The sequence below is a fragment of the Nelusetta ayraudi genome, unplaced genomic scaffold (assembly GCF_046127955.1).
Source record: "Nelusetta ayraudi isolate G7.1 ecotype Tasmania unplaced genomic scaffold, CSIRO-AGI_Nayr_v1 ptg000004l, whole genome shotgun sequence".
NCBI classification, from domain to species: Eukaryota; Metazoa; Chordata; class Actinopteri; order Tetraodontiformes; family Monacanthidae; genus Nelusetta; species Nelusetta ayraudi.
In genome coordinates this window covers 4507664-4531087 of record NW_027466054.1, presented here as the reverse complement: position 1 = coordinate 4531087, position 23424 = coordinate 4507664, and the positions used below count along the sequence as shown (strand labels likewise).

The 23424-nt window shown below is 44.8% G+C and overlaps 2 protein-coding genes across 2 annotated transcripts in view; one reads left to right on the top strand and one right to left on the bottom strand.

The window, feature by feature from the left end:
• The window catches only part of dlc1 (DLC1 Rho GTPase activating protein), a 79121-nt gene extending 75844 nt beyond the window's left edge, over positions 1-3277 (bottom strand). Inside the window, exon 1 of the mRNA XM_076045279.1 lies at positions 1577-3277. Within this exon, the coding sequence (XP_075901394.1) occupies positions 1577-3223 (1647 nt within the window). The 5' untranslated portion in view covers positions 3224-3277. The remainder of the gene's footprint in view (positions 1-1576) is intronic.
• Positions 3278-11485: 8208 nt separating this feature from the next.
• Positions 11486-20836, top strand: slc44a1a (solute carrier family 44 member 1a). Its single transcript, XM_076045267.1, has 16 exons — positions 11486-11729; positions 12094-12180; positions 12987-13129; positions 14012-14148; positions 14678-14771; positions 14972-15141; positions 15550-15639; positions 15734-15876; positions 16067-16253; positions 17956-18124; positions 19034-19190; positions 19284-19367; positions 19448-19585; positions 19671-19907; positions 20101-20175; positions 20421-20836. The coding sequence occupies exons 1-16, from the start codon at positions 11706-11708 to the stop codon at positions 20427-20429; spliced, it is 1944 nt and encodes a 647-aa protein (XP_075901382.1). The 5' UTR covers positions 11486-11705; the 3' UTR covers positions 20430-20836.
• Positions 20837-23424: the final 2588 nt, after the last annotated feature.

The following is a 23424-nucleotide window of genomic DNA, read 5'->3' as shown; positions in this document are numbered from 1 at the left end:
TGGGAGCGCATGTGAATCTGCACGTGCAGTCGACCAGGAGGGTTTTCAGGCAGACGGCTAAGAGCAGAGCGTGTGCGGAAGATGCAGCACCACGTGCACAGGCTTTACATTGACAGGACGCAACTTTTTATCTGCATTTGAATGAGTATTCCTGCACAAACCTCTTTGAAACATGCACAGTTTTCAATGGTTCACTTCCAGAAAGAATGGCATGAGACCGTATCCATGATGGTTCCTCTTAAGATGCAACTCCACATCTACATTAAATCACAACACATAGGTCTAAGAAAATTATTTTAAACACCCCGTTCATTTCATGTTATTGTATAATCTTACCATATTAGATTAGCACATTCTATAGCAAAGTCAGCACACGCACACACACACACACACACACACACACACACCACAGCAAATAATATATATTTGCTTTGCCTCTTATTCCTTTTATTTGAGCTCTGCTACAGTTATATACAAGTAATTACATTATTTGTATTACGTTTAGTGGTTATTGTCGCTTTCTTTTCAAGATGTCCTGCCACAGCACCTTCACTAAACAATCACAATTCAACTTGGGAATTCCTACAGTAAACTCAGTTTCCAAACCAGCAACTAATGGATCCGCAGAAACTTTCCCACAATATGGAGTTTGTCCAAACAACCAAAGTGTTTTAATGCCTCCTTCGCGGTGAATAATGGCCTTCTTGTTCGCACAAAATGACAAACATGGTAGTGCGATGAAGGGATAAATAATGTGTCACTTCTTGGGCTATTGTTTTGTTTCAAGGTGCCAAAAACTTTTTTGGCACAACTGCACCAAACACTGCACAGCGCCCAGCACTGTCAGTCATACATCACCCACACACCCACACCCACACACACACTGGCTGGAACAGCAGCAGCAGCAGCAGCAGCAGCAGCAGCAGCAGCAGCAGCTCTAATGTGTTCACCAGATTACTAGAGCTCCCTGCCTCTGGATGTTTTCATAGTCTCCATGCCCTTATAGGACCTTGTTTTGCAATAAGTAGTTGAGAAAGAGTAAAACATTTCACAGGCGTCCCCTCCGTCCCCCCCACTCACAGATCTGTAAGCATGTGAGCGTGATGTCATTGTTTTCCAAAGTGCTTGCCAGGGTGTGGGGGACAGAGATGATTTGCACGCTGCATGTGGCCAGCAGGGTTGTGTTTACCTTGGAAAACAAATGCTGAGTAGAAGTTTTAAAAGATGGATGAATGGATAGAAAGACAGAATGACAGAATGATAGATATTCTTTTCTCAACCACTTGAACCAATGAATTGATTGTTTCAATTCAATTTTCTCTTTGCAATATATGTTTCAGTAATTTTGGAAATTTCCTCAATGTGGGATGAATGAAGGCATTCTATTCTGGATAAATAGATGGATAGATAGATAGATAGATAGATAGATAGATAGATAGATAGATAGATAGATAGATGGATAGATAGATCAAATGTTTCCTTTCATCTACATCTGTAACGTGTGTGTCTCTGGGCCTCATCAACAGAAGCAACGTCACCAGGCAGCTAATTTTAGTACATGTACATGTGGCCTTACCTTCCTGAGGCGCACTCTGACCCCGCCGCCCTCCCACTGCTCTCCAGGATCACTCTGTGCAGCCTCCGTCTGCATCGTGGGGCTGCTGGCGGCTGCTGCTGGGCCATGTTCCCTCTGACCATCTGCCACCTCAGAGCCAGGTGACTCACCGAGGCAACGGGCGGTCGCCTCGTGGTTACTATGGAGCCCCTGCCGGGGGGGCGCAGGACGGACATCTGCCGAGCACCGAGCGTTTTTTTCCCCGTGCTCGTCGTCCACGTGGACGTGCCGAGTGTCCAGATCGGGTGTCAGACTGCGGCTCTCCGGTGGATCTGGGACGGGGACGTCATCGGGTTGGATGTGGCTAACTTCTGGGATGGTGTCCAGTTTTACGCTGCTATTTTCCAGCTGCTGAGCCGCAGTTTGATCTGAAGGAGGTCGGCCCAGATTTCGGGACGCTGAGCCCTCGTCGTCACCGCCTTCCCTCAGCGGGCTCGCTGTCGTTTCCAGATGCTGGTCCGCACAGTGACTAACGTGTGACTTCATATGGTTTCCCTCCACGTCAGCCGAATCCGCTTCTTTAACCGTCAAAGAGCAGCGACCTTTGAAACACTCATCCGACGATGCAATTGGCCCGCACCCGACATCTGCCGCCCCCCCGCTGCTTTCCGCTCGTGCACATTCCTCTCCTGTGCTGACATCATTCTGCTCACCAAGGTGATCCTGCCCTCCTGCTCCTAAGTCAAGTCCTGCGTTCTCAGTTTCCAGGCCGTTTACTCCGTCCAGCTCGTCAGCAGAACCTGACTTCCAGCTCTCTCTGCCGCATGACTTTTCCACTTCTGGAGCTTTAACCGCTTCCGCAGCGTCCCTACTCCGTAACATCTCGCCACAAGCGTCTGTCGCAGCAGGTGAGGTTACATGCGTGTCTTCCACACGGGAGGCGGATATCTCTTCTTCCTCCTCCACGTGATGGAGGTCAGCTTGGGGTTGCGGCGCAGCGGCGGAGAACTGGTTTGGCGAGCGGTCGGAGGTTTCAACAGGTCCACTGTGACCCGCCACATGGCCCTCCTTTGTCCCCTCCTGATCGTCTGGATGGTCGCCAGGCTGGTCAGCCGCAGATCCAGACAGTGGAGGGCCATTGTTTGACAAGATAGTGGCGCATTGTGGCTCTTCACCGGCGACGTGTGGACTTTTTAAGATGCTGTCGCAGCCGCTCGGGTCGTTCCCACGGGCGGCATTGCAAAAAATATTTGCAACAGAGCCGGAGTTTGCGGCTCGGAGGCCATCCTCTTCGGAGGCCCCTCGGAGAACGTCGACATCCAGCAAGTCGCGGGGTCCGCAGACCGACTCCTCTTCCAAATCCTGGGGAACCTTGACGTTGCCCTTCATCAGCCTGGGCTCTTTGGGTCCAATGCCGTCGTTCGAGACTGAGGCTGTCTCTTCAACAGTCAGAGCCGGTTCCCCGGCGGGTAGCTGCCGCCTCCCCTCGGGCATGGAGGCGCACCTGGTCCTCCGGCCCTGTTTGAAAGCCTCCGCTCCCACCCAGGGTCCCTCAGCAGCAACCACGTGACGACAGCAGACCAGGTCCAGGTCATCGTAGCTGTACTGTGACCCTGAAGAGTGGGTCACGTGCTCCTCCCAGCTCCTTTTGCGTATGGCCACTGGCATGTTGGCCTGCCAGCGCTATCTCATACAGATGGTTCTGATGCCACGTAAAAAAAAACAAAAAAACGGTGAACCAGATCTGTGAGTGTTGTAAAAAAGAGAAACTGGGTTAACTGACAGCAGGTGTCCTCAACTAAACGGTTCAGAGCTTAGAGCGAGCACCTGGACAGCAGTGGGGGCAAAATTCAGAGGGATGCAACTTTATTGCGCTGACATATTTACTTAATGCTGATTTGATTGAGCACTGTCATCGTTACAGCAAAAAGCACAATGGTTTTATGACATCTGGGTCCTAATGTGTTGCTTGAGGAAGCAGAAAACAAAACTGAAGCTGTAACTGGAGGAACAATCAAGGCGTCTCTTTTCAGCATCTTTGTATGATGAATGGCAACTAAACCACCCAGACAGATCGACACGCCTTTAACACACTTTCACACTTTTACTTTAACAATTTCATTTTTTGAATAAGGGTTTGGAAATCTATCATTCTGGTGGTGGGCAGGTACTCCCATAAGACAGCTCTGTATTGAAACATTGGATCTGACAAAATGAATAGAATGACAAGTTTTAAAGGAAACGTATTCATGCATATTTTTTTAACAGTTGTAAGTTCCTAAAATATTTAAATGTTACTTTTAGCTATAGTTTATCTATAACTCATAGATGTTTCAATGAAAATTGATCTGTTTTTAAGTCAAAAACTGCTGTATTTCTGTCTTGTTTAAAGCTATGCCTAATATTTGGACACATGTTATAAAACAGCTTTCTCACCTTCCGCTTTTCTCAGAAAGCAGAGCTCGATGGTGCCAAGTCCAACTTGTATCCACTGACAAGAGCATGAACGTGGTCGTCGGCAGGTCCAGTGGGTCAAAGGTCCAAAAGAAATTCCGACAGCAATTGTGTCAGGTCGTTCTCACAAGATCGCATTACATTGCAGATGTTTTGAATATAATCCTGTTGATGTCAAACCAGTTAGGGGTCCACAGAATAGCTGATAGATCCTTGCCGGCTGTGTCACAGGTTGCCTTTCCAGTCTTCCACGGAGAGCGATGCATCCGCGCTTGGGCAATACAAATCCACGTATTTTTCCGAGTGACTTGGCGTGTGTCTTATTTTGAAGGCAATCCTTAAGCTGAGTTTCTCAGAGGACTCTTCTGTTTCCCTGCGAGTGTCTCCGCTCTGGAAGTGCCTGAAAAGCGGCACAGCCCCCACAGGCATGCCGAAAGCCGGCTAGCAGCGAGAAGTCCAAGGAGAGCTTCCATCTTGATCACATTATGGTTTTTTGCTGACGCCGAATGCCGAAGAGTCGGGCTGCTGAGAGAGGGGCCGGCTTTTCTTTCCCCCACTCCACCCCTGTTTCTCTCCGTTCTCTCCCTCTTCTCATCAGGTCTCCTCCCCACTGGTTCTGACAAGGAGTCTGAGTCACATCCTCGAAGCCCCATCCCCCGTCCCACACTGCTGCAGCTCAGTACATCTTCTTAAACGTACATCCTTTTTTTCTAAAGACCTTACAAACTTTCTCTCTGTTTCTTTTCCCAAAAGGTACACCTCCCATCTTATCTGCCCGTGCTTCTTTTTTTTCTTCCTCCTGCCTTTGCGATGATATTCCATTGAGCTGGGCATGTCTCCCACTAGCTGGCTTTGATGACTACCAGACAGGCCGCTTCGTAAGACCCCCTGGCAATGGGCCAAGAGAACTCTGCTCTAATGTTTTGATAGTTATTTCTGGTGCATGGTGTGTTACAAAAAATGTGTAGCCCTGTAACTCTGCAAGCATTTTTAAGCAAACACGCCACTGCCAACGACAGAAGCGGCTGATTGCACTTCTGTGAGGTTATTCGGAGGCAGAGGGGGAGGTTTTTAAAGCAGTGGTAACCCGGCGTGTTTGTTTTAAAGTAGATCTAACGGAGACATAAAGGCAAAGCTCGCCGATACCGAAGGTTCATTTCCTAATATAGTCATTAGACAGAGGCACCATGTAGAAATAAAAGGCAATCCTGGGAGTATTTATGTCTGTGACACAGTTTATGCCCTGTTGATTCTGACGTAAGCAGTGGTTGAGACACACACACCATAGTCAGCGGTTGTTTTATTTGCCAAATCGTGCAGTCGCCTTAATATGAAAACTTAATCTGCGACCAAATTTGTCGGCGCGCCACATCAACGGGACAGAAGGACGGACGTGAGAGAAGAAAATCCCCCTTCAGCCGTCCCTGCGAGCCCATCCTTTAACCTCTGGCCCATCCAGATGTGAGCGCAGACCCTAAGTGAATCTTTTTCTGAAGGGGCCCTCAATGGGAAAAATATGCACTGCCGTCGAGGTTGGCTCTCCGGGGACGCAGATGTTCGCGCTCAAAAGGGGGGCGGCTCCGGGTTCGACGCGTCACATGGTGTGTTCCGTGGTCCGTGCGGCATAATGAAACGCAGACCTCCACGGCCGCAGCGGCCTCAGCGTAGATACAGCCGGTGACACAAAGCACGACTCGGGCTATCCACTCATTCCCTCCTGTCGACATCCCAACGCGGGCCTGTAATTTAAGCCCCCCCCCCACCTCCCTCCCTTGCCATCCACCGCAGCCCGAAGGCAACTGGTCCACATCACGATGTCATCGCGTCAGATCCGATCAACATATGGTGGATCAGCAGCAGCACCTGTGACAAATACGTGCAAAATGTGCCAGGCCACGCCCCTAATGCACAATATCATGTGACTACATTTGACACGGTGATCATCCATAATTTTATTCCGTTCAATATTATCTGACAAGTCATCCACGTTCAAACTTCATTCAAACATGGATGTTGTGCTAAAAAAAAAAAAAAAAAAGCCTCCTGGGGGACATAATATGATGTGAAATGACAGACAAGTTCTGACGTTGTGATCAAGTGAAGTCAGGTTATCCTGGATATGAACATAGAGATGCCGGGACAAAAGTCAACACACAGCCTTTTCCGGATGACGTGCAGCTTCACTGTAGCGGTGCTGAAGGTGGGCGTGTCAGTCTTGCACGTCTGTGATGTTATTGGACGATGTTCATTCAATGGCACGACAATTAATTGTATCAGAGAAAGTCTTTCTTTTCATTAGGTTAAAAGAAGTGGCAGTGAAAACTACTTTTGTTCTTCTTTTGTATTTGATCCCCAGAGGTATTCAAAATGATCTCAGCGATCAGCAATTTTTCTGTTTCGGTATCATGACTAACAGTCTTTAGATACTACTTACCTGTCTTAGATACACCTAGCTATACATATATGCAGACTATGTAACCAATGGTTATTTGAATTCCCGCTGCCTTCTCTTTGGTCTCTACCCCAGCCTTCCCATTCTGACCTCTGACCCCTGACATCAACAAGGCATTTTCCTCCCCACAGCTGTGGCCCACTGGATATGTTCACTTTTCTCTGTAAACCCTGGAGATGATTGTGATGTGTGAAAATCTAAGCGGATCAGCAGCGTGTGAAACACTCCGGGAGACCTGCAGCCCGTCTGCCACCAACAATCAAATTCACAACGTTCAGAGTCATTCAATCCCGATTGTTCCTCATTCTGATGCTCCAGCAAGTTGTCTTCACCACGTCTACATGTCAAAATTCATGGAGTTGCTTCCATGTGATGGACTGATCATTTGACCATTTTATCTAACAAAGTAGCTGGTGGATGTTTGTAGGATATATTGTGTGGGAAGTGAGAGTCAGTGCAGATGCAAATCCAGAGTCAGTAATAAATTGAAAAAAGTCTGAAATTGAGAAGAAATGCCATGGCCTTAAATTATTCAAAATCCAAATAAATCCAAATTATTAAAAAAAAATTAAGGTGACTTCACAGAATACCTCATATTTATGAACATCTTTACAGGGATTGTATTGAAGCCCCCTCGTCACTGAAGCAGAGCATGTCCATTCTCACAGGCATACAGCATCACCGGTCACATGTCAAAAGTGGTCTCATGCATGGTAAAGAAAGACCTATTCATGATTCACCCATAATCCCCTGCTGCACAACCCCTTGACTCCTTAAGTGGAGCAGTGAGGGTCCAGAGGAAACGGCCTCACATTCCTCACTGATACAGTTTATTATTGGAAAAATAAGTCACTCTAAAACACACAGTGTTTGCCCAAGTCGGAAAATATAGGTGACGTGTGTGTGTGTGTGTGTGTGTGTGTAGAAATAATTGGGGAAAAAAACCCTTTTTAAGACTGAGTCACTTTGAGTCCTTGGATACACAAAGACTGGCCAGAGAAGATGCCCCCTCATTAAGGCCAACTTCAAATGACTGTTTTGCAGAGCGCTTTCCTAACATTTGCGTGAAGGTGTAATAAAGGATCCCGCTATCCTTTACACCTGAGGGAAAACTGAACTCAGTGTCAGGATCTCATGTGACCGCCTAAAAATAACACAAACAAACCACACCAGGATCCTTGAAATCCTTTTCCTGTCACCCGCCGCCGGGCCTTGTGGTCTAAACAACACTTTTCCGATGGGCTCCAGTCAGCCCACTTTAAACATTAGCGCATAAAAGCCTGACGGGAGTTACCCTGGAGCGGAAGACGTGGAGCGTTTAGTCACTGGGTCCTTTTTTTTTTTTTTCTAAGGGAGCATCTTTAATCATCTGGGGATTTTTTTGCCTGCGTGAGGCTAAATGCGAGAAATCGTCGTGGGAGAAGCCGAGGGGCCCCCGGCGTCGCCAATAATGCGCAACAATGCGACTGTTAACTGTGGGAACAGGAAGTGCGAGTTATTAAGAAGGCAGACCATAACAATCTGCAGGCTAAAATAATCAAATTTTCTTGGAGGGGGACGCCGCATGTTTGTGCGTCCGCGTTCGGCGCGTCAAATAAAATGATACAGATTTGTGTCAGCCGGGCCTTAAATTTGGACGGTGGAAAATACCGTGCTGCGCGCTGAGAAAGTACCGTCCGTGTTTACCGCGGCACCATCTGTTGGCTGTTTGACTGCGGTGGTTAAAGGGGCCTGGAGGGACAGTGGCGGGACGGCGAGGACGCAAACATCCTGCAACACAGACACTCTTATTTGTGCTGAGCAGCGTGAAGTCCAAACTCTCCGGGTATGACTGTACAGTTCACGTGAGCAAATGTAATCATGTTATGTAAACAGCGGAGCGTGAGGAGAAACAAGAGTGACTCACAGGGGTTCCGATCGGTTTTTCACAGACACGGGCGACGGCAACAGGGCCGCCGCCGCAGCGCCACTTCTCAGAACGACATTCCGCAAAGGCGGCGGGACTGCTGCACTCCCTGCTCTCCATCACTCTCAGGATTCACTCGTCAATCAGCTCCACTTGACTTGTGACACACCAATATCCCCTAGCAATGGAACATCTCATTAGTCCGCTTGAATTGAAAAGAATTTCTGGCCTGTGTTTGGCAGGAGAGAAGGCCTCCCGGTTCCCAAACACTCTTCCTGCGCTCAGCTGAATAAATTGGATAAATCCAAAAGGATTCAGGGAAATGTAACATCTGGCAGAGTGAAGGTAAAACTATCATGCCACGTACATCCCAAAATAATAGCTGGAACAAAGCTTCACCCTGCTCGTGTTTTTCAACCACTGTCCCACCGCGCACAACTGTGATGATATGTTAGATGTGAAGTAAAAAAAGCAGTCAATTTCAATTATTGGTCTACAAAAATAACATTCTATTGTCAGGTGACTGTGCTTTGAAAAGAATGTCATCCTGTTTTCCTCCCTCAATTCCTCCTAGAATATCGGCTTTGTGTGCATCTAAACAGGCCCAGGTTTCACACTGAGTGAGTATAAATACATTAAGAGACTAGATTGTCATTATTAGGTAAGAAATGACATTTTATAATATTTTTAGTTGGCGGTGTGCCATGGGATTTTTCAATGTGTCGTGGCGCAAACAGGGTTGAAAAACGTTAATGTACGTTACATATTTTCGAGCTCACTAGAATCACCAGCGGATGACAAGAACATTTGTTTCAAAGAACTTGTGCCTGCTGCTGCTGATGCCTTATCCCAGACACGTTGAACCTTTTACAGGAGACTCACTCTTGTCTCCCTCCCTTACACAAATGCTAAAACCTTTAGTTAGGAGCGTAACCTATCTTCAGAGCGGGGCAGAGGCTGCAACACCAATCCCTCAGCAGTTTTTGGGACGGATGAAATGAGCTCGAGCTCTCGAGGTCAAAAGACAGCGCACCGTTCAAAGTGACCAGCGTCTGTGCTTAGATTTTCTTGCTCAGTGACCAAGAGAGCTTTTGTGAAAATGAAAGGCATAAAAGAATTGCATTTTATCATTATCAGATATTTTCTGCTATTTTTGAACTTTTCAGGTATACAGGAAAAAATAGTTAAAATGCTCATCTCATTTTTCTGGTTTCTGCAGGGCGTTTAGGGACATACCTCAGTCCCACTGACGCACCCTGGATCCTAATGAACTCACACTGCACTGGCATCTACACTCACTTATCGTGTTGTTCTTGGACACTGTTGCCACAGCAGCAACGGCAGGACATACTTGAGACTGAGCGTCAGAAGATGAGGAGCCAAGAGTACTTTGGTATATTTCATGAGAAGGACTTCCACACTATTTCTGCTCCATGTTCAATTGGATTTTATTTCTAAATGTCATGTCCCAACATCTGCCCCTGCTCTCTGGTGGACATTTACTTACAATTCCAAAAGCTCTGTGGTCAGAATTTGGTTCAGCCTCAATGTGATCAGTTCACCTTTGCTTTACATCCATCACAATAAAAGTTAAAAAAAAAAAAAACAAAACAAAACAAAACAAAACAAACCCTTACTGTATAGCACAGAGGTCTGAGGGATTATGCACTAAGCACACGGAAGATAAGACTATCACTATTTAATATTTACCCTTTTCTTCCAAACTTCCACATATTGAGACAGATTTTTTGTGGCACAATTGAAAAGTCAAAATAAGATGCAGCTTCTTCAGGAAGTGGACAGACATTCCAGCCCAGTCAGGGAGCATTCAGGTCAGCAGTCCCAAAAGAAGAAGAAGGTTTTTCAGAACAACAGGTCAGCTACAAGCAACTGACTCCTCCAGAGGGTCATATTTTGTGCAAGCTCATATTACAATAATAAAAAAAAAAAGGGGGGGGGATTCCCATGGTTTGTAACAATAAATCCTTAGTTAGTGTTACCAACATCCATAGTTCGCTAATATAAACAACATTGTTGGCCTGTGCTTGTAAATGTGTGTGTCCCAAAAAAAAAAAAAAAAAAAAAAAAAAAAAAACCTCGTTGAAGTGGCCACAACAGTCATACAGCACTGTTTCTGCAGCCCAGTGCAGTATGCAGTCTCGTAGTCTTGTTGATAGAATTCAACACGAGTTGCAATTACAGTAAAACGACTGCTGGGGGCAGTAAATTCCCATTCATCGATAAACTGATTTTTGTAGGATAGATACTGTACGTTTGTTTTCGTTTTCGTTTTCGTTTTTTTTTTTTTGGGGCGGGGGTTTGGGGGGTGAGGGGCGGGTTTGGGGGGTTGGGGGTTGTATTGGCCTGTAGTAGTAGCAGCAGCAGCAGTAGTAGTAGTAGTAGTAGTGATGGCTGTCGTGTAAAAATATGAATTATTCTATAGAAGAAAGAAGCAATGAGCTGACGGTAAACTAAATGTACAGGAGATTCATTATAAAACAATTAAAAAATATTACCAGACTCTTATCCCGACTTTGATAGCACTGTGAAGTAACAGCCGCTGGATGGCACTGTTGCAAAACGGATGACTATCCACTTCTTTCATTGACCCAAACACAGTTCAACTTATTTCGTTAATAGCAGATCATGATCACGTTAATAATCCCTATTACTTCTCTGCTGTATTTATATAGGAAACTGACATGTAACTGAAAGGCGGCAAAATTTTTAACCCGCCCACGCTGTTTTTGGCGAACGGTGTGCTGCTTTCACGGTCTCTCTTGTAACTTCCGTACAGCGCCTTGGTGTCTAGTAACCCAGCCTCTTTATGAATGAGCTACAGTTATATGCGTTCATACACAAGATACTAACGTTTTCTAATACCTTCCAAATTACCCTTCGCACTTACACATGTGATATAATAAGTAGTTTAGAGTGTAATTACTGGATATGCAAGCTGTTTATTCCAACTCATTGTAAAGCCATGTGGCTATGAAGGAAGAGTTTTCTTTCCAAAGTTTTCCTGATGAAGCTACATCACTGGCGAAGAGAGAGGACACGCCAACGTGCTAATATTCTGATAGTCCAGACAGTACGTGAAGGCAGCACATGAAACTTCTTCCGCGTTTTCAATTGAATCAGGTTACCACAAATTGCCGGGGCGTAGACAAACTTCATAATCTTCATTGGGGCAGTGTTCCGGCGCCGGACGTATCTGTGACCAAGGGGTTGACAAGAAACGTGCTAAAAATACCCCTGAACCAACGCCAACCAATGTGCGCGGGTTGTTGTTGACGGCGAAGTTAGCTCAAGTTGTGTTTACGTCCACCGCCGCCACTATGGGCTGTTGTGGCAGCACGGAGGTAAGTCGCCTGAACGCCACACTGGCTAAAACGTTTGTCTTCCAACTTCAAATAAGAAGTGTTCGTGCATGAGTTGCAGAGGGGTTTACGTCAGCGTCGGCAGCAGTGAGCTGCAGTGGTAGCTTCCAAAGTGTGTGTGTGTGTGTGTGTGTGTGTGTGTGTGTGTGTGTGTGTGTGTGTGTGTGTGTGTGTGTGTGTGTGTGTGTGTGTGTGTGTGTGTGTGTGTGTGTGTGTGTGTGCTGCTTGTTGTGGGTCAGCAGCAGCAGCAGCGGCTGCTGCTTCACAGAAGCGCCAAAGACATTAGGGAGGCGTGTGAGTGAGAGAGCCGTCTGTTGTTGACCTTCACCTACCGATGCCTGGGCAGGGAAAGCGTGACTGGAAACCGCTGGAGGACCGCAGCTGCACGGACGTCCCATGGCTCATCCTGTTCACCTTGTTCTGCATCGGGATGGTGAGTTTCTTTCAGTTTGTGAGTGTCGGCTGCTGGTCGACCCAGCCGCAGTGCAGTGTGTTTAGAAGAATTGCCCAGTATTCCGTGGATGGCCAAAGTTTTAGAGAGTGCACTTTGGGTATTGGGAGGACGTTTGTTTGTTTGTTTGTTTGTTTGTTTGTTTGTAAGTTTTAGAGAGTGCACTTTGGGTATTGGGAGGACGTTTGTTTGTTTGTTTGTTTGTTTGTTTTCAAAAACAGGATAGAAGTGCCCACATTGCCGAACAAATTGATAGTGGATTTGAGAAAGTATATGAGGTCGAAATGTATCAGAACTTTTCAAACCCTATATATTGTATCTGACAGACTGCAACAATATGAATTATAACCAGTTTATATGAAAATGAAGATTAGTGATTTTTCTTTTTGTATTAACGGTAACTTTACAGAGAAGTTCCCCTGAGCTATGTTCTCCACATCAGTTCTGCTGTTGTGTAATGACAACAACTGAGATGTACTCTGATTTTATTTTCTAGTTGTATTATTTAGCTGTTAATTTCTAGTTCTGATCCGGCAGGACTGGTCTCAGACTCTTGAATTTACCTACATTGTTGTGATGTTTGTTTGTTTTGCAATTTAAGGCCTCGTGTGTTTCGTCATTTACAGGGGGCCATTGCCAAAGAATTAAAAAAAAAAAAAATACACACATTGTTCCACCCGTGCATAAGTAGGCACTTGGTTTCCTATGACCTACTAGTCTAATTTCATTGCGTTGCAACAATAAATATGTGTGAGTTTTGCTTTGTTGTTTGTCTCCGTCGTCTGCAGTTTTGTGTATGTGGCTACCCGATAGCCACAGGAGCTGCCTCCCGGCTGGTCTCGGGGTACGACAGCTATGGCAACACCTGCGGTCGGAATAACAGCAAGATTGAGGGGGTGCCTCACAGCGGCCTGGACATGAGAGAAAAGAAGTCAGTCCAGTTATCTCCTTTTCTTATTTACGTCCGTTATCATTTTTTTGGTTTGTATTATTAATCATGCACAGCATGCTCTCTTTGTTTCCATTATATTTCCATTTGGTTCGATCTCGACTCTAAGCGTTGAGTAGACTTAAATGCATCCTGCATTTCATGAGTGCATGCAACAGTTGCATCACGTAATCCTGGTCCTTTAGCCACAAGCGAAAGGTTGCTGCCCTTATAATCACTTAAGTTGTTTTTCCTTCATCATCTCAAGTCTTCCTTACGTTTATCTAAGTGTGAAGTAAACGTACTCATATTTGTTTGGGTGTATTCCAACTACTTCACTGGTTTCATCAGAAATCTGTCAGCTACAGCTGTTAATTTCTCTTTTAATTGTATTTCTTTTATCCGTTTATTTGCATCTACGTTCCAAGGCTGCAGTGAATCGGGGTCAGTCTGTGTTCTATTGTAATTCATGTATCTGAATGGCTTCATTACATTACGTTACTACGTTATGCACTGTGTGTTAATGAAACAAACGGTGCTGACAGAAATTCTGACAGATTCTTGACTTCTAAAGTTTCTCATGCAGTTTCTTCATCTGCGATGTTGATTGCAATCCACATTCAGCTCGTGGGCCCAGTTTCTCTAAAACAATGGGTCATGCTTCATTGATGGGCCGATTGCCCGTGGAGGCTCTGAATAAGGCGAGCCGGCGACAAAGGGGGATCTGTGTGACAGAGCAGCAAATGTCACCATCTTTTATTTATTTTGCCAGGACTGAAAAAGCCCCAGCTGACCAGAAACTGACGCTGTGTTTCAGAGAATGTGGTATAATATGATCAACATACATCTAACCAACCAAATGTGCAACATTTCTCTTCCCTTTAGGTACGTTTTCTTTCTAGACCCCTGCAACATTGATTTCATCAACAGGAAGATCAACTCCATTTCCCTGTGTGTCTCAAAATGTCCAGCTGAAGAACTGAAGACGTACAGCGATCTGAAGCAGTTTGCTCTTAATAATGGTGAGAGAAAAACTGCCAAAGCAGAAGCATGAATACAATGTTAGTTGTCCAGGATGGTGTGTATTGTGATTGTTAGTAATGTGAGGGTTAGGTATATTTCACTTTGGAATGGAATTTCGGAATGCACCTTAAATATACTCCAACACTTACTGGTGATTTGACATTTGCTAAACTCACATGTCCACCTGTTCAGTGGTTCGCTGCTTATTGTGTAACATTAACATGATGTTTGTCTATTAGTACAAACTCAAGTGTCCCCTCAAGGTCACATCAAGTGACCCTACTTGCGTGATATGATATCATTGCGTGAACTTCTTGCATTTCCCATTTACTCTGACTTTCTATGGTCCTGACTTTTTGAGTAGCTCTAACTGAAATAGTAACTAACTTCTGTTAATATATTAAAAATGACTCCTCCAAATGGTAGATGGTGATGTATTTCCACACAATACTTCAAAACGTCAATGTTATAGTTGGAGATATTTGCATGTATCTAAACATGGATCTCATTTATTTATTCTTTGGACAGGATCTCAACTCTGCTCATATGATATTACTCCCACACGCTACACTGGCCACTCAGAGAGATTCACCAAGTGTCCCAAGCTGCCTGTTCCACCGAGGTAATCCGTCATTTCTTGTTGCCATAGAATATTTGTTAAAGCCAGAATTAATTATTGTTGGCTGGAAAGATCTGAGGATTTGGGACGGGATTGCATTGCAATTGTGCATTGAAATTTTTCTTCTTATAGCCAATTTATCTTTAATGGCTGGAAACGACACGGCTCGGCCGTCAGATCTTTACTGCTGTGGTTGATTTCAGCAAAGGCATCCCGGTGTTCCACCGCTGCATTCCCAAGAACATCACCTGCTACGCCGAGTTCATGCAGGCCTTCTCCACGTTCGTCAACGACAACACCGTGCTCCCGCGTGTCATCGCTGGGGTTTTGGCCAGCAAGGAGATCATCATGGGCCTGTGTTTGCTGGCTCTAGGTGAAGTCATCTGCGAGGAGGCTTCTATCAACTGCCTTTTGTGAATCTACTGGGACGCCTTTGTTTAGATATATGTCTGTTAGACATAACAGCAAATGCATCTGTTGGGTACTGGAAGTGGGCATGAATTGTTGAAACGAATTGACACCTCATTGACAATGTTTTATTTTTAACCAGTCGAACCAAGTTTGGGACTAGCTGAAGTGAAAGCGTACGAGCCTGAGCGTTCTTCTTCTTCCTCTTATTTACTGACTGTTCAGTTCAGATTAACGCTACAGCTCCATACCTCTATTAATTAATGGGTGAAAAAAAACTTTTGCAGCAAAAAACAAAGTTGCTGCAAAGTGAAATGTTTATTTTACATCCTGCATTTTAAAGTGTTTTCTCTCCATCTTCGCCTTCTCTCAGTTCTGTCCCTGATCATGATGGTGGTCATTCGCTACATCTCCAAAGTGCTGGTGTGGATTTTGACGGTGCTGGTGATCATCGGATCCGTCGGTAACCGTCGAGACTCGGCAGGCACATTAAAACAGCGGGTGTCCTGCGGCGGCGGCGGCGGCGTGTCGATTTAAAACAACTCCTTGCTGTCCAGGGGGAGCGGCTGTCCTCTGGTGGCTCTACGTGGACCACAAGAAGGCCCACGACAGCGGCGCCCTGTCGGCGTTCGGAAAGCAAGTGGCGTCGGACAACGTGACGGCGCTGCTGGTGTACGCCATCGTGGCGACGGTCTTCACGGTACGACTCGCTGGCAAAGCGCCGCATGTCTCTTGCCATTTCAGGAGCAATTCCTCTTTTCCTGCAGCACGCGCAAATTAAATCCCAGAGCTCCGATGGGACAGTCGCGGTTTCCTGTCTAAGTTTCCTGTGTTAAGTCCGGTTGAGTGGATTCACCGGCTCACTAACCGCCGCCTGTCGGACCCTGCAGGTGGTCCTCCTGATCGTGATGCTCATCATGAGGAAGCGGGTGGCGCTCACCATCTCTCTGTTCCACGTGGCGGGCAAAGTGTTCATCCACCTCCCCCTGCTGGTGCTGCAGCCTCTCTGGACCTTTGTGTGGCTCATGCTGTTCTGGGTCTACTGGGTCACTGTGCTCCTCTTCCTGGGGACTTCTGGTGAGGACGGACACACACACACACACACACACACATCTGTCCCTCTGTGACATTGTACAGTGACAGCCATGAGATGTGAGTTATTAAATGGGCCAAAAGTCCCAGTGTTTTATGACTGCAAAGCAGAAGGGTTAAGTTAGGTCAACTGGACTTCTCCTTTAAGATGACCTGGATGACTCAGAACCTTCACAGACTTTCTGACTGCAAGCATGTCTGTGAGAAAAGTCCTTGGCTTCTTGTGCTTCAGTATTTGGAAATGAGGACTTTCCAAATACGGGCGACACGGTGGCGCAGTGGTTAGCGCTGCCGCCTCACAGCAAGAAGGTCGTGGGTTCGATTCCGGGCCTGGGCCCTTTCTGTGTGGAGTTTGCATGTTCTCCCTGTGTCTGCGTGGGTTCTCTCCGGGTTCTCCGGCTTCCTCCCACACTCCAAAAAAATGCATGTGAGGTCAATTGAACACTCTAAAGTGTCCGTAGGTGTGCATGTGAGTGTGAATGGTTGTTTGTTTCTACGTGGCCCTGCGATGAACTGGCGACTTGTCCAGGGTGTCACCCTGCACCCTGCCTAAGACAGCTGGGATAGGCTCCAGCAGACCCCCGTGACCCTGAGCTCGGGACCAAGCGGGTATGGAAAATGAATGAATGAGTGATGACTTTCCAAATACCACGTTTGTCAGAGCACCCAGCGCACCCCCCACTCTAAATGTGTGGAAGGTGCATTAAAGGATCAGTTTAAGCAGGAAGTTGAAACAGAATAGAATGAATGATGAGCAGATGTCGTTTATTAAGGTCGCACCATCAGCACAGCAGCCCGTCGGCCACTTTTCAATTTTTGCGACAAAGTTGAGAAAACAAGTTGACAATCCCGTGACATTTTGTTTTGTGGCCTGACTGAACTCCCACGTTTGGAATCCTGCGCTGGTCTGGTGACGTGGGAGGAACGGGGTCAAGAAGAACAACATCTCTCCTCATCTGCTGCGTTGTTATTATTCCCTTGGCTAGAGTGGTTTTTAAAGAGATGTTTTTATGGTGTTTTGTGGTAAAAATGGAAATGTGCGTCATTATGTCTTTACATACGGTAATTATTATGTTTGTAAGTTTCACAGTACTCTTACTAATGTGTCGAGAATACTAGACTCCAGTCACACTTGTTAAAACATCTTTATATATTTAATTCATTTAAAAAAAAAAAATTCTTCCAGTTTTTCCCCAGTTCGATGGGTTTTGGATGCGCAACAGACATTTGCCTCTTATACATAAGAACTAATAGTTCATACATTTGAATTAAAAACAGAAGTAAACAATCTACAGTTAACATTGAATATAGGACAACACACTTCATAATAAGACAAATTAAATCATTTCATTTTTACTATTAGAAATCAGACTTTTTCACTGAACATTAGAGTTTGGTTTAGCTTCTTCTTTTCTCTTTCCTTCCCCTAACTTGGCCTCTGTTGTTATAGATTGCCTCGACACTGGATTTCCTCTTCAACGCTGGATTTCCTCTTTGCTTAAAATGCTAATTTATTTTGATGATTGCGCAATTAGTTTGTTTTCAGCATTTATTTAAAATAATGACAAAAAGAAAAAGAAATCTCAACTCGAGAAAGTCAAACAAAAAAAGAAAAATGAATGCGGGGGTGCCCTCTGTAGAGCAGTCACATGACCTTCTGACTCACGCGTCGGTGTTTTGCTGACAGGGACGCCATTGAAGAACAACGTCACGGGCGCCGTTGAATACGAGATGCAGGGGCCTCTGCAGTACCTGGTGTGGTACCACGCTGTGGGCCTCATCTGGATCACTGAGTTCATCTTTGCCTTCCAGCAGATGACCATCGCTGGAGCCGTGGTCACGTACTACTTCACCAGGTGAGGGAAAAACCTTCCCCTTCTCCTCCTCTGGGCGACTCCCTTCAGGGGCGGACACAGCCAATCACCCGAGTGCCTTTTATTGTCACTACGCACATGTAGAATGAGATTAAGAGCAGCTCTTTTAGTGCAGACCTATAGAAAGACAACCTAAAAAATATACATTTCAATCATAAGTAAATGTACAGCTACCACCCGAAAAATTAGAATATCAAGTAAAAGTAGTTTTATTTTGGTAATTTAACATAAAAGATGAAACCAACAAATTGTATTGAGCCATTACACGCAAATTGACATCTCAAGCAGTTCCTTGTTGTAACTTTGCTGATTAAGATTTTCATAAAGATTTGACTTTATGTAACATTCTAATTTTCTGAATTTTTCAATTAGAGTTTTTTTTAAGCTGCAAGACCCGAACAGCAAAATCCAAAGAAATAAAAACTTGAAATATATTGATTTGCATAGTAGTCCATTATATAATATGTCACATTCACCTTTTAAGTTGAATTGCAGAAATACTACAACATTTTCAGGATATTCTAATTTTCTGGGTAGTACTGTATGTCTAAAAATATTAGTTATAGAGTTGAGTTATATATGCCGTGGGAATTAAAATATTGCACATCCATAGCCATGTGCCATCCATATGGCTATGGATGGCACATGGCTATCACATCACTCCTGCTCCTCCGTGCTCCACGACTCTTTTTTACACCTCCATCCGTGCTGACACATTTTCATCACACCTGACCCTTTCCTCCACTTGTTTCAACCTGTCTCGCCCACTGTTCTTCACTCGGTATTAGCTAGCACAAAACACTTAAGCGCCTTTTAATTGGCTGCCGCGTCACCTTCCTTTAATGCTACAACTCATACGTGTTTTCCCTTTTCTTTCCTCTCTAAATGAAGGAACAAGTCCCAGATGCCCGTGACTCCAATCCTCTCCTCCGTGCTGAGAACCATCCGCTACCATCTGGGGACTCTGGCCAAGGGCTCCTTCATCATCACACTTGTGAAGATCCCTCGGCTCATCCTGACGTACATCCACAGCCAGCTCAAAGGAAAGGTGGGCTCGGACGTAGCAGAAGTGAAAGGCGCTCGAGCAGATGATCGGGAGCAATTCAAATCAACTTCAATTTTCCAACATTTTCTGTCGTAGGAAAATGCCTGCGCTCGCTGCATGCTGAAGGCTTGCGTCTGCTGTTTGTGGTGCCTGGAGAAGTGTCTCGCCTACTTAAATCAGGTGAGTGTCTTTGGATCAGTCGAGTGGAAGCGCAGCGGTCGAACCGAGGCAAAGCGTTCACCCTTCACCGTTCATTTCAGAACGCTTACACCGCAACCGCAATCAACAGCACCAGCTTCTGCACCTCGGCCCGCGACGCTTTCATCATCCTGGTGGAGAACGCCCTGCGAGTGATGGCCATCAACACAGTGGGAGACTTTGTCCTTTTCCTGGGGAAGGTACCAGGCAACCGACACCAAACACCAGAAGCTCTCTCCCTGCTGGACCGAGCTTCACTTCTAACTCTGCCGTCTTCGCTCTCAGGTGCTCATCGTCTCCTGCACGGCGTTCTGCGGCGTGCTGGCCCTGAACTACCAGAGGCACTACACGGTGTGGGTGCTGCCGCTCCTCATCGTGTGCGCCTTTGCGTTCCTGGTGGCACACTGCTTCCTGTCGGTCTTTGAGAACGTGGTGGACGTCCTCTTCCTCTGCTTTGCCATCGACAGCAAGTACAACGACGGCAGCCCAGGGCACGAGTACTACATGGACAAGACCTTGATGGTGAGAGGCTCAGTGTGCGGTGTTGTAGCTGTGGCTGCCCCCTGGTGGTCGGAGGATTACAAAGCAATTTTTTGTTTTGTTTTTTTGTGGTGAAGCTGATCATTGACCCAGGAGCAGAAACCCTGTGGGTATAAAAATAAATAGGAATGAAATATGAAATAACAGATTAATCATTGATTCTTGTCTTTTCCAGGAATATGTGGAGAATAGCAAGAAAATGGGCCGATACAAGCCGGAAGACGGTGAAAGACGAGAGATGAGTCCCATGGTGAGTTGAAAAATACTCGACAAATTGCCTTTTCTCCTCAGTGTGCTGTAGAACATGGAACATTTCTTCTCTTACATTTCTACATGGAAGGTAAACATAGACATCTTTGATCAAACCCCGCAAGAAAACAGACCCTGGCACTTTATCTGTTCATATGTCTCCTAGTTAATCTCACGCCTGTTGGTCACTGTTGCATCTTGTGAGCGTCCTCCTTTTGTAAAACTCTCCTTTTTTTGCACAAACAGGCCAAATGAGGGACTGTTGGAAGAAATCAGCCAAAGCTACTGGAAGTTCACCACAGCCTTAACTTTGTTTTTACCCTTCTGTTCGTCTACACTTTTCACCTGGAGGACTGCAGAGAGATAGCCACTTAATAACCGCCAAAGGTTTAGTCAATGTCTTTTATTTGTTGTTTTTGAGAAACTTAACACTAATGTTTGCAAACACGCAGCATCTCATTTTGTTTTTTCTGTTTTCTAATGAATGCAGCGGGGCTCCACAGTTTTGTGATCGCCCTTTTTTTGTATTTTACCAAAGCTAACGGTTTGAAGACGTGTTTGTTAGCTATTGTTGGTGTACATTTTAAACTGAATAGCTAACATGTGTTTTGTCAAGGCTGTTCAAATTTTATACTTAAATAAATTAAAAATACATCAATGTCGTTCAAGTTTTTTTTGATTTTGGCAGGTTCTTCAAAACCCAGAATAGAGTTTCCTATGTTTTGCCTGAGCAGGTTCACTAATTCTATTATAATAGGATCGTACTTAAACGTATACGTTTTTATTTAACCGGATAACTGGATACATTTAAGTGTATGTAAGACTTGCAACAGGGACAAAGAAACCCCCAAAACTGATCAGAATTTGTTGTCTCTATGATATTCTATAAGCATTCACTTTTCTTTTCTATTCTGAATCTGTTCTGATGATCAAAATGAAAAAAAATAATAATAATCAAAAACTGTCACTTATCTAACTTAAAAAGGGGGAAAATCTTCTAGGTTTAACCTCAATCATTACCCAGCATCCATCCACATCTATTATCCATTGTCAATGTGTCTATGAAGGCTCTCAGCCGTCCAGGTCATTGTAGTACTTGCAGATTAAGCTGCGGCAACTGGTCTGGTTCTAATAGTAAACTAATGTTTAATCAAAATCCTGTCAAATTAATTGATGCAAAATTTCAATGTTTCATCAGTCTCTGTCTGAAAAACTACTTAAATTTGGCACTGGCAAAAAAAAGAAAAAAATTAACTTGACTAAGCAAGCATTAAAATTAGCCACTAGAGGGCGGCAGATCCTGGAATATATTTGACCAGTTTTATCCACCATTGGATGTAAGGGTCTTTTGATGGCGTCATTTTGTCGTCAGACTTCCGATATCATTAAAAAAAAAAAAGAAGCAAATTTCAAGAACAACTTATGTGATGTAGTGCGCTAACATTTTTGTGTCTCGTGTTTATTTATTGGTTTATTCATTCATTCATTTGTTAATTTTACTGATTACTAAATGAGCGATTAACATATAACTTATTGACATGGTCTTGCAAATGTAACAAGTTCAGGGTCACCGCAGACATGGAGTGACCTGCCATGAATCACCCTCCCCGCGCCTGTATCCAGCCCGCTAATGTATAGATCAGTGCCGCATCCCCTGCAGTTTCTTTCCAATCTGCCATTGACCTGACAACAGTCAAGCCACTGAGCAGTTAGAGGTTATTGATGGGGCCACTCTCTCTCTCCACCTCGCTCACTCGCTCAGTCTGTGCCCTGCTGTCCCAGCCCATAAAACACGGGAATCAAAGGAAAAACAGCTTGATGGCCACTTGTGAGTCACACCAGAGTGGTTTTCTGTTATTACAGAGCACAGGCCATTCCTGGAAGGCTTTTGTCGCTCAGGAAGCCACAAGAAAGGGGAGTTCTGATCATTCCTGTTATTGCAGTGAACAAAGAGGGCAGTTCGGCTGTGGGTCGAAATGAAGCGTTGTCATGCTTCCAATAAAAAGATAATCTTCATCATGCTTGCAAAAGCCTTGCAACAACATTTGTAGATTTTTTAAATTGTCATTTATTTTGAAAATCTGTGTTTTTTTTTATTTCATCAGCTGCAAGATTTAAGGAAGTGTGTTCATCAGCAATGCAGTTTCTAAGAAGCAATTTCAACTGGATTGCAAGTTGTTATTGAGTCATTTGTCCCTATTTTAAACCTTAGTTCTTTGATATTACCATCTTGATCTTAATAATTTCTCTTCAATTCTATTAAAAATTTACTTTGAAGAAATATTTCAGCGTCCTCAACACAAGAGGCCCATAAAACAATCACGTGACTCCTGTCAGAAGCTCGTATTCTAATGCTAAAGCTTCTCCAGCCACTATACCTGTCCTGTTCTCCAGCCACCCTCAATGGATGCCTTTTGTTTGCGCTGACTCAGGAGCAGTAATGTGAGCTGACAAAGTGTGTGTGTGCGTGTGCATGTAGGAGAGAGTATTGACCAAGAGTGACTTAACCATTAAAGTGAGCCATAGTGCCTCCTCAGCGGGTCGCCCTGGAAGCAGAGCTCAGGCCTTTAACATTTAGACACAAACAAGACTGAAAGAATGGCGAGAGCTCACAGTGCTGCTGGAGACGAGCAAACAGAGCGTAAACGGGGCTTTGAGGGGGACAAAAAGCAAGTGAATGCTGTTACGTCAGCCACAACGGGGACAGAAGACGTCTGCTCACACTTAAAATAGAGATGAGGAGTACAGGTCACATCGCTCATCGCCGGTAGAAATAAATAAATAGTGAATTGTTTAAAAAGGGGTCAATCTTTTTATGCCCTGTAAAGTATAATTTAGCGAAATGCTAAATATTACACAAAGCTATCTTATCAAAGCTTATTAGAGCCTTGCTATCTTTTTACTGTTCTTGTAGCATCATTATTGAACTAAGTTGCATTTTTATTCATCATTGTGAATTTACATGTTCATGTTTTAATAAAAGGGTCGTTATGTGGTTGCAATATGATCAAGCTGGTAGCCAGCTGTTAGAACAATGACACAATGTACGAGATCACATTGTAGCCAAAAGCCTGTAGGCATTATGGGGTGGCATGTTGAGCAATCGAAAACATGCCAGTCCTGTGATTTACAAGATGTTAAGATATTTAAGGCAGGAAATGAAAATGGAGTTGAAACAGTGGAAAGTAAATGCAATTAAAAGGCTCCATATTTATGGAGCAGCCTGGCACGATCAATAACCCCCGCCTGC

Excerpts from the sequence above, each read along its gene's own strand:
- slc44a1a (XM_076045267.1), top strand. The coding sequence starts at position 11,706 with ATGGGCTGTTGTGGCAGCACGGAG. Across the intron at positions 13,130-14,011 it reads CTGGACATGAGAGAAAAGAA|GTACGTTTTCTTTCTAGACC; the intron begins GTCAGTCCAGTT and ends TCTTCCCTTTAG. Across the intron at positions 19,908-20,100 it reads ACATGGACAAGACCTTGATG|GAATATGTGGAGAATAGCAA; the intron begins GTGAGAGGCTCA and ends TGTCTTTTCCAG.